Source organism: Leptidea sinapis, chromosome 40 (genome assembly GCF_905404315.1).
Source record: "Leptidea sinapis chromosome 40, ilLepSina1.1, whole genome shotgun sequence".
NCBI lineage: Eukaryota > Metazoa > Arthropoda > Insecta > Lepidoptera > Pieridae > Leptidea > Leptidea sinapis.
In genome coordinates, this window is record NC_066304.1 from 133,155 (window position 1) to 153,710 (window position 20,556).

Genomic DNA, 20,556 nt, shown 5'->3' on the forward strand with positions numbered 1-20,556 from the left:
ATGAATTATCAACAAACATTTGATGATCCCTTGAAGCTGACAAAACTTGCTTTATTACTATCAGGAATAAACGTTATCGATAAAAACATATCAAAAGCAGCAAGACTAGCCATAGACAGCTTATTCTTTTTTAATTTAGCGTGGCTATACATGGATGTCATTGCAGAATTCTTCTGGTTGCTGGATGGATTACGTATCGGTAAAAGTTTTGACGAATTATCTATAATAGCACCGTGTACCACGATCTGTCTATTATCAAGTGCTAAATCCACCGCACTGTATTGCAAAGGAAATATCCTTAAAGCAACCGTTAAAAAATTTAAAGAGATTAACGAAGATATTGTGGAATTAGCTAATTTGGACGACGATAATAAAGACACTAATGAATCAGTGGGGACTAAGACCAAAGATTATGTTAACAGAGTGAAGGATAGAGATATAATTAAGAAATCAGTAAAAACTCTACACAATGTGATTCTGATAATGAAATGTTCATCGGTAGTCGTTGTATTAGTCTTTTGTTCTTTGCCTCTATTGTCTATGGCTTACGATGTGTATAACTACGGCGAAACAGTTAAAAAATTACCGTTCCTTGTTAAATACTTTTTTAATCCTTTCACGGAGATGATGTGGCCTTTAGTGTATTTTCATCAGATTTGGTCAAGTAAGTATTCAATTCAAATCTAATTTACTTAAGAAGAAATGGCAATAAGCTCATTACCATTCTTTTAAATCAATATATTGTAAAACGATGAGGCTGTATATACAGATTATTTTAATCACAATGTATGTAAAGTGATGCAAATACTGAAATGAAAGAAAAGTAATACCTTACAAGAGTATGTCAAAAATAAATTTCACATACTAAATTAACGTATCGGTCCTCGATAAATCTACGAAGTTTGAACGCAAACTGGGCGTTCAAAGTGAACTGAAGAAGCCCATTGGCCTGGGGTATCTCCGAAGGCTTTTCGAAACGCAGCTACATCTGCCTCAGCGCCCACAAAACGTTTTCCGCGAAATTATTCTTTTATTTTCGGGAATAAATAAAAATCGCTAGGTGCGAGATCGGGCCTATACGGGTCCAGTAGTTCCACGTGTGACGTCGATAAATAGTGGATCGTTCGTCTGGCTGTGTGCGAAGCCTCAAGCGAGATCTTTTCTTCCAAACTGTTTCCGAGATAAGTGGCAATGAATTGTTAGTGTACCACTCTGCAGTTGCGGTTTTCTGAAGAACGAGCCCACCATCTTTTTTCCCACGCTTCGACCTCTCTTCACTTTAGTTGGCAAGTTCTTGAGAAACACCCAGTGAGCAAATTTTTTGTTGAATAATAACAGTAAATCAAGCTTTGTCACCTGTACGTTGAACATAGCATTTGAGTCACCACAACGGACCTTTTAGGCCTCGGTCAAATTCCTGATCGCTAAATGTCCGTAGAGCATTTTTTGCACTTAACTCATACCGATGCCTTAGAGAGTCCGAATCTTCTGATAGGTCACTATTATACGCCGCACAACACTGATGTTATCTTTAGTCGTAGCCGTAGAAGGCTCTTTCTCACACAGATCATCGGTCAGATTAGAGCAACCATGTTTAAACTCATTTAACCAGTTGTAAACAGTGGCACGAGATGAGGCTTCATGGCTAAAGGCCAATCGAAGTCGATCGTAAATTTCCTGTTGACGTAAATGATATCGAAAGTCATAAAAAGTAATAACGCGAAATTTTTCTCGAGTTAAGTTCATACTGACTTGACACAGTAAATTTTCTATTCGCCGCCAAATGGTAATACAAATACGATCATATACCTACCCATCTCATAAACTATTTCCATTCTTGGGTGTTAAAATCATAAAAAAAAGAATAGCTTGATAACATTTATTAAAAAAATGTTGATCAAGACTGCGACAGCTAAAACTGGCGTAAAATAAGCACCGGATCTATTGCGGACCGGTTTTTTGTATCTGAATCAGGATTCACATAACCCGTTGTCCTTTTACAAATAAACATGCATTAAAATTATATTTAATGCAAATTCTGTGATGGTTGCATCACTGATATTTGTTTTAGGATCAAAATTATTCCTGCGTATGTTCAAAAGATAAAAACACTATACCTATTATGATAGTTTATAGGCATAGGTTAATTTACTTGACCATGGTGTCTTTTAGTACAATTAATAAATCATTGCATTTTGTAGCAAGCGCCATTTTGTAGCTAATTATATAAAATGCATGATAAGAAAGTATACTGTGTTTCGTATACATAAGCTCAGTTTTCGACAGAGCAATTAAATATCAGAACTATTGTGGGAAGCTCCTGTGCACAGGATGCCGGCTAGATTATGGGTACCACAACGGCGCCTATTTCTGCCGTGAAGCAGTAATGTGTAAGCATTATAGTGTTTCGGTCTGAAGGGCGCCGTAAATTACTGGCAAAATGATATTTAACATATTATTTCTCAAGATGACGAAAGCAATTGTAGTGCCGTTCAGAAGATTTGGGTTTAATCAAGAATCCTGAGTGGCACTGCTTTGTAATCGGCAGGGCGTATCAATGTCATAAGAAAAATCTAATGAGATACAATGCCATTTGGTTGTGAATTGCGGCTAGTGGCGTTATACCTTTATTTATGTACAGTTTGTATGAATTAATCACAGGATTAATCCATATATCTATATTCAATAGCTCTTGACGGTTTTTTATTTTTTAATTTACATTTATTTTTATCACTTTACCTGTATTGTAATGTCGACTCAAAAGAGTTGTAATTAGTTTTTGCTAGATACTTCTTATCATTAGATCTCATACCAAAAATGGTGGGAAATGGTAAAAATAATAAAATAAATCAGCTTAAAAACACACATCAAAAAAGTCTAAGCAACAGGTACTAATTAAAATTTTAGAATTATAACGTTATATTTTATTTTTAAAATAATATTTTTAGGGTCCTATGATGTAAAAATAACAGCTGTTGTCTTTATAAGTTCTTTTAATAACAGAAATTAAAAATATTCGAATATACTGCAGAAACTAAGGTAGATAAGCAACTAAACATTTTTTTAATAAAATGAAATTTTTAAAGAAAATGAATTTATTGTGAAAGAATAGGATAATTTAATACAAAGTATGGCCTCCTCTGCTATTCAGAACTTGGCGGCAACGATTATTCATTGAATTAATTAGACTGTTTATGTCATCTTACGGTATTCGCTACCAATGGAATTGTAGCAAATCCTTCAGCTGTTGGGTTGTTGTCACTCCGTCCAAGTCCTTCAAAACACGTCTCTGGAGCATGCTCGATGGGGTTGAGGTCTGGCGATTGTGCAGGCCAGGGCAATACCCGGACGTTCTCCGTTGCCAAGTATTGACTGGTTCGCCGAGCTGTATGTGAACGCGCATTGTCATGCATTAACGTAAAATCGGAGCCAAAGATTTGTGCAAATGGATGGACATAAGGTCTGAGAATATCCTCAACGTAATTTTTAGCGTTCATGTTTCCATTTACAAAAACGAGCTCAGTTCGCCTTTCTTCATAATACCCACCTATACCATAACTGTTGAGCCGCTGTATGGATGAACTTCCTGAATGCACCTGAGCCTTTCAGTATATCCGGGCTGACGGTACACTCGTACCCTTCTTGTATCAGGCCTAAACCCGAATCGCGACTCATCGGAAAACAAAATTTTATCCCATTGTTCCTGGGTCCATGTTTTGCGTTCTCTACACCATTCATTTCGACGAGCGCGATTCCCGTGACGTATCGGTGGGCATCTAATTGGGCGTCGAGCTCGTAGGTCGTACTCATGCAGTCGATTTCGCATAGTTTGGGGACTTACATCAACACCACTTGAATTTTGTAGCCTCAAACTTATCTCTCGAGCGGTTAACATCGGTTGGCGTCTTGCAGTCAGTTGTATGTACCGGTCTTGCCGCGTGTTTGTACTCCTTTTACGGCCTGAATGCTGTTCAGCGGGTTCCCTTGTATTATTGTAGCGCTGCCATAAACGACAGATAACATTTCAATGAATGCCAAAATGCCGAGATACCTGAGATTGATAACATCCCGCTTGCGACATCCCTACAGCTCTTTGCATTTCATTTGCCGTCAAATGACGTCGCTCCATGACGTAAAGAATATCGAACAATTCAATTTTGTCGCTAACTTTATTTAAATAGTTGGTAAAATACTAGTAGTACTAAAATAGTAGGCGTTACTTTGCGGAAATCAATAATTATACAAATGATTTAAGTTTTCTTTAGTGTTAATTCCACCAATATTTGTTTGAAACACGTGTCGAATTGATTAAAAACAAATATTAGCGGAATTAACACTAAAGAAAACTTAACCCATTTGTATAATTATAAAATCAAGACTAAACGTAGCAATAAAAACGCACTTAAATTCAAACAAATTCCCATTCATTTATTTTTTTGAAAAAAACAAGACATACTGCCAGTATTCTTGGTACGCTTACCTGTACTGAAAGTTTTAATTTTATTTAATCATAGTATCATAAAAACAGTTAAAAGATTTGTTTTGTTTGAATAAATGATTATCATATAAAGTGATTTGTAAACCATTGCCATGAAATACCACTTTGTTAAGCATTCTTTGATAACAGTAGGATAAATAGCTCAACAACGGAGTGGCAACAAATTTAGAATTATTCTATTTTATCTTTGTTATAGATTAGTCCGTGGTTCACCTTATAAATAAATATATCGTGATGTAGATATATAAGTAATTCCATCAGCTATTAAGCAAAACTGAAAGAATCTGAAAGGCAATATAAAAAACAAATGCGTTACGATTGTCAAAACTATTGCTAAATAAACCTTTCTTTGGTGAAGGCTACTATAACATAATTGAATTTCTTAATGATGCCACAGCTTAGGAATAGAGCGACCACCCTCAGGATATTTTATTATTAGATTTATTTATAAAAAGAGACCCGATGATATTCTTGTTCCCGTTCTTCTCAGATTTGATTTTCGAATGGCTGATAGTTATGGAAGCACAATTGAACAACAAGCAAATTAACATTCGTTTGTTATTTCCTGAAGAAGTAAAAATAACAACTTCTTTACGGTTCCTTTCTACTTTCGATCTCTTTTTAAAGATTTTATTTAGAATCGTAATTCTTTGTCATCTTTTTTTTATATACAAGAAATGCCTAACGCAAATCCCCTGCAAAGGATAATGAAGGGGTTATGTGGGCTTTCATCCACTAAAACTTGTATGTATTTCTAGACGGACCCATTGGCGGAAGTACTAGATCAACTTTTTATTTCTCACCAACAACCAAAATTACAATACAGCGAAAACTTAAAAATACAGGGGATACGACCAAAACTTTTGTTTTGGTCGTGGATCGCTGGTGCCTGTGGTAGGTAATAAAATACCTGTATTACTGGTCACCAGGATTCCACTTTTACACAGTGACTGAAAAGCAATGAAAATCAAAAGGATAGAGGTAAATGTGAGAGGGAGAGTGTGTATGTCTATGTGTGTGTTCGTGGGGGAGAGAGTGTATGTTTATTTTTTTGCAAGGGAAAAATACTTTTACGTATCATAAGATCGTATTGATCTCGTATGTCGGGCTCAGTTTGAAGACCAATACCGACTAAAAAACCGCCTCTTCTTCTATCTTCCTAGTCCCCATGGAATCGCCGCAAGGCATTTCTTCACGGGTAAAGCAAAAGCTACCTCCAACTAAACAAACTATAAGTTTACTGCAGTGGCTTTTCTTGGCCTACGCAAATCTTTTAATATTTATGCAGCGTGCAACCAGTGCATTGGTTGCATCCCAGGCTACTTCAGAAGTAACCATTATGCTGATAAGGTTATCAGGTGTTATGCTTGTACCTAGTGTCTTCTCTAATTTGCCCGAGCGGTTATGTATAGATGGTATTTAAAAAATACATGATTCGCATCTTCGGATGCGTCTGTGCAGTTAGGGCAATCTGGAGAGTCCTCGTGTTTAAATCTGTGGAGGTACTGTCTATAACATCCGTGGCCAGAGATCATCTGGGTCAGGTAGTAGTTAACCTCCCCATGTTTGCGGTTAACCCATGGTGAAATTTCGGGTATCAGCCGTTAGGTCCAACGTCCCTTACTCGTAGTACTCCAGCGTTCTTGCCATCGTTGCAAACTCCTCTGTTTTTGTTTGTTTTTAAGTTTCGCTGGCAAAATTGAGGCTTCCGTCTTCTTTTGATAAAACATCGCTCTACGTTCTTGAGCCAGAGAGGGTGTATGTATAAACATGCGTGCGATAGGGTGTTCTCGGTTTATAGGTGTGCTAACCATCCAAGACCTCCCGAAGTCCCTCTGTGTGACAGTAGTCTTGCAAAAGGAGCCATTCGTGTGTAGTTGATCGACATTTGTACATATTTAGACCATACAGACATAATACCTTATGGAGCTTATTAAAAAGGTCCAGTCCACACAAGAAAGAATCTGCGGCTAAATGATGTCCTTACTCTAGTAGATACTGCCACAAGATGATTGCGGCGAGTAGAGTCTGGCCTAAACTTTGTTAAAGGGTGCTGTTTGATAACAATAGCCAATATGAAGTGTTGCCTGGCAATCAGAACTTGGCAGTATTCATAGAGTTTTGTTGTGGGATACAGGCGAGGCTTAAAACAACATACCTTCAAGACAGCCCTCTGTGCACGCTCCACCAAGAGAATGTGAGATTTGCAGCACCACCCCCTGTCGTAATGCAATAATTCAAATAGTATGGCATATCGCTAAATATACCATTTTCATGATGTTAGGATCGGCAGAGCGACGTTATCGCCGGAAAAAATAAATAAGGTTACGTACTAGGCCTGACAGGTATTCTAGATGGGGCTTGAATGTCAAGTTTTGGTCAAGAACTACCCCCAGATATTTGATGGATGTTACTTTCTCAACGCATCGGTGAATACCAGCTGAGATTTGACCGTCATTTGGTGAAACAGTGCTTTGTAAGGAGTCTTCGTCTTACTAGTTGCGCATAGAGAAATGGACTATTTTAATTTTAGCTACGTTTAAGGTCAGGTGGTTTTCTTTAAGCCATTTATTAGCAACGTTAAACCCATCTTGAGCTACACTATACGTCCCAAACAGCGTTCCGGAAGAAAATACAAAATATAAAAAAATATTTTTCCATTATATAATTTAAAATTGCATAGGTCGTTTACGTATACTAAGAACAAGCTTGGGCCAAGAATGCTCAAACACTTGCGTATTCACAGCGCTCTCGCTGGGTCTTGAACCACGCCTTTTAGGGGTAGGTCCCGTCAGTGTCAGTAGCCTAACCATTGTCAAATCCTCAATCACGTCGCTCACGGCGCGCTACCACCCCGGCCTATCTATTCGGGCGAGGAACGCTCCTTACCTCCGTCGCCCTCAAGCCGGCAACTATTGGAGACCTAATCGAGCTAGCCCCAGGACTCATATCCTCCAGGTTTCTCTTGCACCTCTTGGATGCTCTCTGCTGCACCAGTGAGACACGGTGATGAACGCTTTATCAGGTTATTAGCCATCTGCAAGCAGTATTCGCCATTATCTACCGACGTTGCACCGGCTTCAGTACTAGTTCTTCACCAGAAAATTAAAGGTCCCTAGCATTTAGGCACTCGTGGAGGTTACCTAACTAATCCCCTCCTTAATAGATCCTGAATCAACATTTACCAAACCAAGACAAAACACAAATCTGTCGTTCTTAATTATAATTATTATGATAATATCATGGTATTTCTAATGGAACTAAAAATATGTTATGGTTTTTAGCAATAATATCATGCTTCAATGTGTTCGGACCTGACACGTTATTCTACTCGTTCTGTATGTACATAAGTATAAATTTCGATATCCTGTCGCGACGGTTCACCGATGTTGTGGCCGCTGATGATGATGAAACGAGAAAGCGGCTGCGAGCTTGCGTGCTGAGGCATCAGGAGTTGATTGAGTAAGTTTAAGCATACAAATTATGTAGTGCCATACAATGATATATTTAAAAAAAGTGTATGTGCACTTATGTATGCACGCAAGAAGTAATACTTCTTTGGCCTAACTAAGCAAAAATCCTTAAAATTATTTGTTCCTCGTGCTATTATATTGTAAAAATCTTGCAACGAATACGACTGTACGGGTTTGAACCCTTTGCCTATCCTTATAATGGACGAAAAAACCAAAAAAAATAACGAATTTCGCAAACGTCAGACTATCTTAAGAACCAACTTCATCGTGTTACTTTTGTGTTACAGTTATGCGCGCGCATCTTAAAATTTCACTCTAATAATGTTTTCATAACACGCCTTAAGAAGTATAACTTCAATATACATTCTGTAAAATTATATTGTCATAGATACGTTGCTACTGGAAACCCCAAGCGTTGTAAGCTACTACGGTCAACGGATCAGCCGTGATATTCAATGCGGTAATGCTGCCAGTATTGCAGCTTCAAAACTAGACTGTTAAAAAGACACTGAGTAGATTACCAATAATAAGAATTGAGTCATAAGTCATCTCAAAGCGATTTATGGCGTAGTATGGGTATTCTCGCAAAGCATTGCTCTGGTCACCCTAAATTAATCTTTTGCACTAAGGGCCTGTTTCACAATGTATAAGTAAATTGTTATAGGCTAGATAAATTAATGGCTGCATAAATTAATAATTAATAAATTTCCGAGTAGGTAACAGAGATTGCGTTTCACTATAACTTCACCGCTATGTTTATTTACTGGATGACTTATAGGCAGGTTGGTTTGGCAACTTCGCACTTCTACCACTATTTATCGCAATAAAGTCAACCATCACATAATTGTTTTGCACTTTCGTGTAACGAAATTTGAGAATGCTTTCATAATTGTCCAAAAGTGATCGCATAAACATGTACCCACCATGTACCAAACATTAGATAAATTAACATTACCTTACAAGTGCTTGTCACTGATATCGGATATTGATACTCCATTACTGTTGACCTTTTCTCGTTAATTTGCACTCTGTTTACGCCTTTTGTTATGGATTTCATCTATATGACCGAACGTACGCAGAGAACTGTTCTAAACAGTCAGACACGTGAGTTCGTTATACGCCTTTGTAACTATTTCGATCGTGAATCTCAAAATGGAGGGCCAATTTCACCTATAACGTCAGTGGTTGAACGCTTAGCTGATGCGCTTAATATAAGACAACGAACTGTTAGACGAATATGTAAAGAAAAATATGGCAAGATTGGCATAGAAGAAAATAAACTTCACACACCAAAAAAGAAAAAACGAACAAAACCAGTCATAGCTTTGATGCCGATGCCATCCGAAGACATGTGTACGGCTACTAATAACGGAAGGAGTATCCAACAAGAAAAAAGTTAGTGCAATCACTGAAGGAAGCTAAATTATTCTTCGGTGGGGAAAGTTCTTTAACGAAGATTTTGAAGACCGTTGGAATTCGATATAAACAATGTAACAAACGCAAAATATCGATGGAAAGATTTGATATCGTGATGGCAAGATATAGTTTTTTTACGGCAAGTGAAAGAAATTGAACATTGGCAAAATGTTGTGTTTTTGGGTGAAACATGGCTTAATACTAACCATACTGTAAACCGTTCTTGGACTGATGACACTGCAGCATCTACGTCCAAAGTTCCTGTTGGAAAAGGATCGTGACTTATAATTTGTCACGCCGGAACCAACAACGGGTTTGTCGAAGGTTCTCTCATGGCTTTTGCGTCAATAACCACTGGAGACTATCATAAAGAAATGAATGGAGAAAAGTTTACTGAATGGTTTACCTTAATGTTGTGTAGCCTCCCTGAACCATCTATTATAATTACGGACAACGCCCCATACCACTTGATGCAAATTTAGAAGCCACCTGCCCAATCTCGAAAGAAAGCTGACATGGCGTAGATGCAAACATAAATATGTTAAAAGCGGACTTAGCACGTCTTATAAAAGAAAACAAACAAACCAAGATCCGATACGTCAGTGACGAAATAGCGTTAGAACATGGGCACAGAGTTATACGGTTACCGCCTTACCACTGAGAATATAATGCAATTGAGTTGATTTGGGCTCAAATTAGGGGATATGCTGCAAGATGCAATACAGAAGACCCCATTTACCACAACAAAAATGCTAAAAATATATGAAGAAGCTTGTGAACATGTGACTAAAGGAGACTGGGAAAAGGTTGTGAATAGAACTGTTAAATTAATAAGGGAAGATTATGAAAGAGATGTGAAAATAAATAATATTTTAGAAAACGAACTTATTATTAATGTAGGTGATGATAGCAGTGACGACAGTGAAAATAGCAGTATAGACGAATCTGATTAAATCTGGCCTTTTGTTACACCTTTTTTGGTCTCATTTTGTATTCATATGTTTCTTATGTGCATATAAAGTATGTATATTCATTTTCATTCCAATATTCAGTTCGTTCAAATACAGGGTGGCGCAATAGAACGTGCATATTTAAAATATTGATTAAAAAATAAATACAAAAGGTATAGTTAAAATAAAACTGAGGTATTATTAAGAAATAACTGAAGTTTATTTTTTAAAAATAACATCGTCTAAATGATGACCCTCTCTATGACGACACTCCTGTAATCGCAAACGGAAGTTATTGAAAACTTTCTTCAGTAATGCTGGTGTAATTGCTGCCATTTCACCACGGATATTCTCCTTGAGCTGATCGATGTTTTTCGGATTATTGCTATAGACTTTGTTCTTGAGGTATCCCCACAAAAAAAAGTCAGGAGGCGTCACGTCTGGACTACGTGGGGGCCATGGGATATCACCTCTTTTCGAAATCAGTCTGCCAGGGAACATCTGTTTCACAACCGCCATGGAGTCATTTGATGTGTGACAGGTAGCTCCGTCTTGTTGAAACCAAGTCCTAGAATTCACTATTCTTGAATTTTCAAGCTCTGGAGCCAAAAAACCTTCCAACATCGCAACATAGCGTTCGGTGTTAACAGTGACGTTTTGCCCCCGCGCATTTTCAAAGAAAAACGGTCCAATTATTCCTCTACCAGAGATTGCTGCCCATACTGTCACTTTAGGACTATGCAGTGGTTTCTGGTGCTTGAATTTGGGATTCTCACTGTTCCAGTTACGACAATTTTGACGGTTTACGAACCCGTTGATATGGAAGTGGGCCTCATCTGAGAAAAGGATATTGTCAAAATTGGAAAATTGATTAAGCATTTCATTAGCAAATGCGAGCCTTGCTCCGAAGTCAGACTCTTTCAATTCTTGTGTTAACTGCAGCTTGTAATGATGCAGTTTAAGATCCAAGTTTAAAATTCGTCCGAAAAGACGATCCCTTGCGAGTAGACATTTGTGGATCTCCTCGTACAGACTGCATAACTCTCTCAATATTGTCGTCGGTCCTAGATGTTCTTGGACGACCTTTTGCTTGTGGTTTAAACGTTGAACCAGTCTCTTCAAAACGCTGTACCCATATTTTAATTAAATTAGCACTTGGAGTTTCACTAATTTGCCGTAGTCCATATTCAGAACAATATAAACGCCTAGTAACGATGTATGAACGAGAGTTCTCGTAAAATGCGCGCACGCAAAATGCGCGACGCTTCCCGTCGAAGTGACTCATAGTGACTAAAACTCCATGAGCCCGCCTACCCAACGATGCAGACTCCCCCCGCCCGCGCACTTTCTACCCCGCGAAAAAAGATGATGCAATATGCACGTTCTATTGCGCCACCCTGTATATTAAGCAAACATTTATATTTTTTGTTTAATTAAACCTTTCCAATTAGGTACTACTTGCAACAAAAACGAATAGATTTGATTATATTTTTTTCGAGAATAAGTATAGTAGTATAGTTAGTAGAGTACACAAGTACCACGTAGCCTAGAGAAGTAGATATTACTTTGTACATTCTCCACGCCTCTGGGCCCCTCGGGCCAAGTGTCTAAACGGCACAAAGATTTAAGCTAAGCGTATGCTGAGACGCAGACGACGCAGGTCCATGAAGCGCAGGGCAGAGCAGATTTTGTAACAAATGTAGGTACGTATTAAGAGCTACGTACGTTGCGGCGTTGCCACGTTCGGCGCAGACATGCCTCTGTCCTGCCCTGCGTCTCGTTGTCACGCCGGAACAGATTTCTGCGCGATTCGTGCACTTTTTTAAACCGTTAATTCTTAGAACGGATCATTTAATTGAATTAAAGCGTTGTGAACAATGTTTGTATTATACTTATCATCCAGATTATTCAAAAAAGACATTAAAAGCGTTAATACTAGACATCACAAACGTGTCTTACTGCGTCGTAGGATACGCTTGTGACCTATGTATGACTCGCCTGCCCTGCCCTAGAAAAATCTGATCAGCCAAACCCTTATACAGCAGCCCCAGCACCAACTGAAGTAGCTTGGACATGAAAAGTAGCCAGAGTATTGAAACATTAATATGATTTTTTCATCCGGCAAAATACCATTATAACAGTCTCTTTCGAGATCGGAGTAAAAATATTTTTTTACAGGTTGGTAAACAAAGTGGAAGTCATGTATTCCCCGTCGACTCTCTGCAATATAATAATAAGCTCGTTTCTGATCTGCCTCAGTGCCTTCAATATCACGGTACGTAACATTTTTATAATCATTACGTTGTCCATTTAATTTAGTTTAAAGGACAATGACCACATACGTATGGAAGTCCGTCTTAAGTGGTCGCACAATTATAGTTCATTATTTATTACACGTTATACAATATCAAATAAAAGTGTTCATTTTCCCATATACCCGATTTATTAAATAATATGACAAAAACGGAAATAGTGAAAACAGTCCAGGTTTATTACTCTGAGTGCCACATTACAAATATCACAGGTTGTGGTGGAAATAATCGCATAGCTGTTGACCTATAAACTGTTTGAATCATTTATCCATGGAGACGGTGAAGGTTATCAGGACTCAGGACCTAGACGAATCTTAGACTTAGGAACAAATAAGTCGAGAAAACAAGACCTTGGCCAGTTTATGGACTGGAAAGCCAGAGACTGACACCATTCTGGAATGACGCGCCAGCTACGCAGCTCTGTTGATGTTAATCTGACACTGCCTAAAGGATTCTGAAAAGAAAGAAACAGGAGTAAATATGAAAGCCAAACCTATATGGCGGATGCATCAACCAGGCAAACTATTGTAGGGTTAAACTATCTTAATGTTTGTTGAATTGCCTAAGATTCTCTAAAAATACCCGATGCCTTCATAAGTTCTTATAGTAGTAGTAGTTCGTAGTTTTTTTTATAGTGAATCTCTTCAAAAGGTTTATAATTAATAAGTAATTTCTTAAAACATTATCTCGTGGTTTCAGTTCATAAATGATATCGGCGCCGTGTTCGCGTTCTTCACGTTTTTACTGATGAGCTTTTCTCAGATATCACTTTTATGCTACTTTGGTGATATGATCATGACTTCAGTAAGTTTCAATTCCTTAATTCTGTTTAAATAACTGAAACTATACATCTATACTAAAAAATGGTGAGTCGTTTTTATTGTTCGGTTATACTGCGAAACTACTGAACTAATAGGACCGAATAATACTTATAACATGTTTCGGATGATATTATCTTGGTGATTCCAGAATCTTAGATTGAGGATTGGTCTTCGCTGCACATCAACTAGATACCGAAGGCGTAGTCGCTAAGTGCGGCAAATAATACTACACCCAAGTCTCGAGCCAGTCCCCAACAATGTGAGACGTTGACGTGCCACATGTTCTGTTAAACTTTACTAATAGTTTAAACTAAAATGCCGGGTTGCGTTGTAAAACTTTTTAAAAATAATACAACAAGAAATTTAAGAAAGACACTGGGATCACATATCACTATGTATTTTTGTATTTTATTAATTTCAATGTAAAATAACACGAAGCGTACCTATGTTACAAAATTTGAAAGATGCCATTGAGTGTCAAGATGGTACGCACTCAAGCATCTATTAGTTGCTGTAAAAAAAAAAAGCTATTGTTTTTAGGTGGTGCGGTATCTAGTTGGTGTGCAGCGGATACCAATCCTTAATCTAAGGTCATCGCATATGATGTTAATTCTCATAAACCCAGTTATTTAAATGTCTATGGCGCTGCTAAATCTACTGAAATAGGCGACGATGTAAAACCTACCTAGCCGTCTAGGTACTTGTACACCGAATCTTCACACAGTGCCACATTTGTCTGTAATTTCTATTGTTCTTATAATGATACCTATATTATACTTTGGTGTATTTAATGTTATTAATATTTCAGAGTGTACAAATATATCACGCGGTATATAATTGTCAATGGTATTCCACCAGTTCTGACATCAAGAGAAGTATATACATTATCCTTATCAGGTGAGTTATAAATACTTATTGTAGAACTTGGATTTTCTAGTTGTTATTAAAAACAATATGTTTGTATTTATGTATTATTGTATGTATTTATGTATGTTTAAGTAGATTTATCGTATCATAAGTTAACATTGTTTTGCAAGTTGCCAAGCACATGCTGATGCCTAGTTTGGGGCAAAATAATTTATGTAAAGGTGTGTCAATTTTATATCCAATATTCAATAATTAAATTCAGGATAAATGATGTGACTCTCAGAATCCAACGTACCCCTCGCAGTCCCCCGAAAATCGTACATGTCGATCGGACACTTTTCCCCTGAGCTACGAGTATTGCTGACGGAGCCGTTGAAATTAACAATGTCTTGAAATTTGACACTCTCGTCATTTACGTTGCACCGTTGCTACGCAACAATATCCATAGTTATGCCCAATATAGTTATAGTCCAATGCTATCTGTCAATGTCTATTGAAATTTAAGTAAGCGTAAAAGGATAGATTTGTCTACGTCTAGTAAGTCAAAGTAAGGATAGATATGTTATTGAAAACGGCCGTATAAAAACGAAATCAAAATCAAATTCAAATATTTTTATTCAAAATAGGATAGAAATCACTTATTGAAAGTCAAAAAACTACCACCCATTCCAAAATGAATGCCTGAGAAGAATGGGCGCAACAAACTCAGCGGGCTTTTTTTTTCATCAAAAATATGTTTTACAATTAAAGTACCATTTACCAAAGTAACAAAGTAACATTGTACAATTAAACTTATTATTTAATAGCCTGAGGGCGGTCGCTCCATTCCCAATCTGTGGTATCATTAAGAAAGTCATTTATGTTATAGTAACCTTTACCACACAAACGTTTTTTAACAATTCTTTTGAATAACGTAATACTTTTGTTTTGAACACTTTCTGGGATCTTGTTGTAAAAGCATATACATCGCCCCACAAAAGACGTACTAACTTGACTTAGCCGAGTAGTAGGCATCATCAGTTTATGTCTGTTCCTGGTGTTAACATTATGGTTATAACAGTTTCTGGCAAATTCACTTATGTGCCTATGAACATACATTACATTATCAAGAATATATTGAGAAGCAACAGTCAAGATGTTAATTTCTTTGAATTTTGGTCTCAATGATTCTCTAGGACCTAGTTTATAAATAGCGCGAATAGCCCTCTTCTGCAGCACAAATATTGTATTAATATCGGCAGCGTTGCCCCATAGCAATATACCATAGGACATAATACTATGGAAATAACTTAAGTATACTAGTCGCGCCGTATCTATGTCAGTTAATTGTCTAATCTTTTTAACCGCGTATGCTGCAGAACTAAGTCTGTTCGCCAATCCTTCAATACTATGATTACTAATTCCTAGTCCGGACGTAATTTTAGTCACAAGTAAAAATGAATAACCTTTTTCATAAGTAAAATATCATAATTAAACATTTTTACACTTATATTGGAAATTTTCGGCCTTACAAATAAAATAAGCATAATGTTATAACTGGTCATAAACCAAGAAAATGCAAAATGTTTACAAATAGACATTCTGTTTACGATTGGTTTATTCGGACGTATAACGTTTCCCGCGTTTATTTGCAAGGCTGGTTGTCATTCGGAAAACTTCAGAATTATCATTGTATTGACAGTGTTGTCAACGATATTGTAAACATTTAGCATATTCTTTGTTTATGCTTAGTTATAACTTTATACCAAGTTTATTTGTAAGGCCGATAAAGTTTAGATTGTTTAAGCTTTAAGATAAAGTTCCTATGTAAAGAAATTTTGTCCTTTTCCATTCTACCTTTAACCATTTACGGTCATTATAAAGATGCCAAGCATTGTGATGGAATGTGCCTGGTGTCAGGGCATTGGTGTGGGACACAACTTGCATCTTTAGATGGCTAGACAGTCTTGCTTGTTCTCATTGCCAAGATTGGTTCTGGGACTGCTGCTTCGACTGCCGAAGCCAGCAAGCATCGCATATGTCGAGTTTTACATATATAGAGACACTTGCCCATCGGGCCGAGAAGCGCGGAGAATGTACAAACTACTATCTACGCGCCTCAAAAGGGCTACTGGAAACCCTAGCGCTGCCAGCTATTTTCCAACGGATCAGCGTAGCAATTTCAAACGGCTTTGATTACTTTCCGGAGCAGTTACAATTTATTTGATATTTGTATATGTATATGAATATGTATATGAATATGTATATGAATATGTATATGAATATGTATATGAATATGTATATTGACAAACTTTTACACAAATTATTTGCTTCATAACAGCGGACAATACAAGCATAGGGTACGGTACGCTATCTTAGTAGGTAAGCTCATTTTGTTTCGACTGTCGCGGAATTAATAAGCAACTTTCATTACGTTTCAATTCCGAACGAAATAATATAAATACGATTTACCCAGTAACAACCGTTAAACTTAAAAGTGGCTTCAAGCTTTTGTTTGTTGTGTACGGCATACAATCACAGAGTGTAGAACCGATCTTAAAATACCTTTTACAAATGGAGAACCGTTATCACTGAGTAACATATTATAAAATAACTAGCTGACCCAGCAAACGTTGTATTGCCGTATAAAGTAATAAAAAAATTCAATAATTAAAATATTTGGGGCATAAAAATAGATGACGACCGAATCTCAGACCTACCAAATATATCGTACATAAAATTTATCGTAGTACAATAATCATTATAATAGATTGCCATCTTGTAACCCACAGAACAGAAAAAACTAGTTTTGTGTTCCGTGTTGCAATCCTATTGCGGATCTGTGCATCAAGCAGAATAATATAATAATCGCGATACAAAATAGTTGTAGATCGTAGAATGGCGAAAATTTGAAGTTGTATGTATTTTTTAATGCTGAATCATAATAAAATAAAAAAAATATGTGTGTCAAAAAAATAAAAAAATATATTTAGGCGTCGATTACCTTTATTATTTAGGGGCAAGAAAAATACATGTTGGCCGATCCTCAAACCTACCCGATATGCACACAAAATTTCAGAGTTTGGTAACAAACACCGGGACAAGAGAATGATATATATTAGATTTTAATTAATAAATTTATTTAAAAATTAAATTATATTTGCTAACTATAAAGTTAGCGAAACAAAACGAAATAAACAAGTTTGATTTTGGAATAATTAATACTAAAATTCAATTACACTCATTATTAGGATTGCTTACCAATTTGTACAAATTGAACAGATTTTATTTTAAAGTTTTTAATTTAAAGTTACTCTCGCGCAATTCTATAAGTCAATTATTATAGATTTATATTTATTTATAGCGGCCGAGTCCATTGTACCACAGTTGCTAGACAGGATGTTACCGCGAACTCACTACACTCACCCTGTAGAAGGACCTGCGATTATTCCGAAACTACTCAATACCAACACTGATGAATTGTTATAAAGAAATATAGCTACAAAAAGCCGCACGAAAGTTTTAAAAATTGATAAAAGAGTTAATAAAAAGTGTTATTAAATTCTAAGTGAATATTGGTATCATAATAATTGATTACTCCCTCTTGTACAAGCTTATGATTATATGATTTTCAGAACACGGCACGGAACGCCGTAGGTCGTGGGTTCGAATCCCACATCGTTAATCAAATTTTGTTTTTCAAATTTTATTTGTGTATTAATCCTAGGAGTGAGGGTTATCACTTTAAAAATATAACATATTGTTAATGTCTTTCAGATCACAGAAGCCATGTAAGCTGACAGCAGCCAACTTCGCCACTCTTAATCTAAACGCTTTTACCACTGTAAGTATAACATGTTTTATGAGAATGACTGAATGAGCATATGATTATCCTAATTTAATCAGAAATGAGGTGATCCGTAGAATCCTACGGATCACCTACCACAGTCACAGACATAGCCCAATTGATTGCGAAACTGAAGTGGCAGTGGGCACATAGTTAGACGGACAGATGGCTGGTGGGGAAGTAAAGTCCTCGAATGGCGACCACGTACCGGAAGATGCTGTGTTGGCAGTCCCCCACAAGATGGACCGACGATCTGTCAAGATCGCCGGAATAGGTTGGATGAGGGCAACGCAGGACCAATCGTCGTGTAGATCTTTGGAGGAGGCCTTTATCCAGCAGTAGACGACTTCCGGCTCATGATGATGATGATGATGAATCCTCATTTTGACCTATCAGAGTCGCTGCCTAAAAATAAAAAATGTACTAAAATTAAAAAGTTTATGTTTGTTCCTGTGAATAATAGGCGAATGGAGAAATATAGAGGGAATGTGTCAGTTAAACTCTCAAATTTGGATTTATTCAAATATAATATTAATCCAAATGAAATGTATGATATCTTATTTAAAATAATTAAAACAGAGTTTGCTTCTATATTTACTTCTAAGACAGTCAAATCAGGTGGTCTCCTGTCATGTCATTTAATGATTGGGCAACAGCTGGCATTCATAGGAGCAGACAAAGGCTATATGAACTGTATAGTGAGAGATCATTGTATAATCATGATGCATCTTTTCTCGAGTATGTTAAAAAATACTCTAAATTATTTAAAAGTGTTTGTTCTATTGCAAAGTCTATGCATATCAGACACATAATTAAAAATGCACCAAATAAAATAAAGATGACTTGGAATGTTATTAACTGGGAATCTGGAAGATTGAAAGACCGCAACATTGAATATAATCTATCAATAAACAATACAATAATTCAATCTCAGCAGGAAGTTGCTACTGCTTTTGAGAATTTTTTTTCTGAGATTCCAGTTTCTATCACAAACACTCTTGTCTCCTCCACCTGTGTTGCTGAGTCACTTCTCCTGGAAAATGTTTTAGGGTTTCAATTTTAGTTTTGTTAGCCCTGGAGAAATAATTAAAACTTTTAAATCTCTAGACATGAAAAAAACTGCTGATATATGGGGCAATTCTGTTAAAATAATAAGTTCAATAGTTGATGTCATAGCACCATATCTTGCAATAGTATTTAATTATTGTATTAATTGTGGCGTGTTACCTCACCTTCTGAAACATAGTAAAATTACACCAATATTTAAGTCGGGATGCTCTTCTGAACCGAACAACTATCGTCCTGTGTCGGTTTTGCCGACCGTTACTTTAACTCTCACAAGTTACTTCATTTGAAACAATTTGGCTTTACTAGGGGCCGTTCAACAACGGATGCAGGTGTTGGGCTGATCAAGAATATTTTTGATGCCTGGGAGGAATCGCAGAATGCACTTGGCATCTTCTGTGATTTATCTAAGGCTTTTGATTGTGTTCAACATTCAACGCTGGTCAGGAAGCCTTACCACTATGGCATAAAAGGAACTGCGCTTGATCTTCTGACTTCAAATCTAAACAATAGAATTCAGAGGGTCGACGTGAATGGCAGGAGATCTCCTGGGACTCCTCTCAGTATGGGGGTACGACAAGGGTCTATTCTTGGACCGTTCCCCTTCCTTATCTATATAAATGATCTTCCTAATCTTATAATGAAAAAACATAAGATAGTATTGTTTGCGGACGACACTTCACTTTAGACAATTAACTGACATAGATACGGCGCGACTAGTATACCTTAGTTATTTCCATAGTATTATGTCCTATGGTATATTGCTATGGGGCAACGCCGCCGATATTAATACAATATTTGTGCTGCAGAAGAGGGCTATTCGCGCTATTTATAACCTAGGTCCTAAAGAATCATTGAGAGCAAAATTCAAAGAAATTAACATCTTGACTGTTGCTTCTCAATATATTCTTGATAATGTAATGTATGTTCATAGGCACATAAGTGAATTTGCCAAAAACTGTCATAACCATAATGTTAACACCAGGAACAGACATAAACTGATGATGCCTACTACTCGGCTAAGTCGAGTGAGTAAGTCTTTTGTGGAGCGATGTATATGCTTTTACAACAACATCCCAGAAAATGTTCAAAAGAAAAGTATTACGTTATTCAAAAGAATTGTTAAAAAACGTTTGTGTGGTAAAGGTTACTATAACATAAATGACTTTCTTAATGATACCACAGATTGGGAATGGAGCGTCCGCCCTCAGGCTATTAAATAATAAGTTTAATTGTACAATATTACTTTGTAAATGTTACTTTAATTGTAAAACATATTTTTGATGAAAAAAAAAAGTCCGCTGAGTTTGTTGCGCCCATTCCTCTCA

The 20,556-nt window shown here is 36.8% G+C and overlaps 1 protein-coding gene across 1 annotated transcript in view; it reads left to right on the top strand.

Annotated features, from left to right (window-relative positions):
* Positions 1–20,556, top strand: part of LOC126976292 (odorant receptor 4-like) — a 28,146-nt gene continuing 7,590 nt past the window's right edge. Inside the window, exons 1-6 of the mRNA XM_050824564.1 lie at positions 1–664; positions 7,783–7,960; positions 12,516–12,612; positions 13,349–13,453; positions 14,279–14,367; positions 18,094–18,160. Of these exons, the coding sequence (XP_050680521.1) occupies positions 1–664; positions 7,783–7,960; positions 12,516–12,612; positions 13,349–13,453; positions 14,279–14,367; positions 18,094–18,160 (1,200 nt within the window). The remainder of the gene's footprint in view (positions 665–7,782; positions 7,961–12,515; positions 12,613–13,348; positions 13,454–14,278; positions 14,368–18,093; positions 18,161–20,556) is intronic.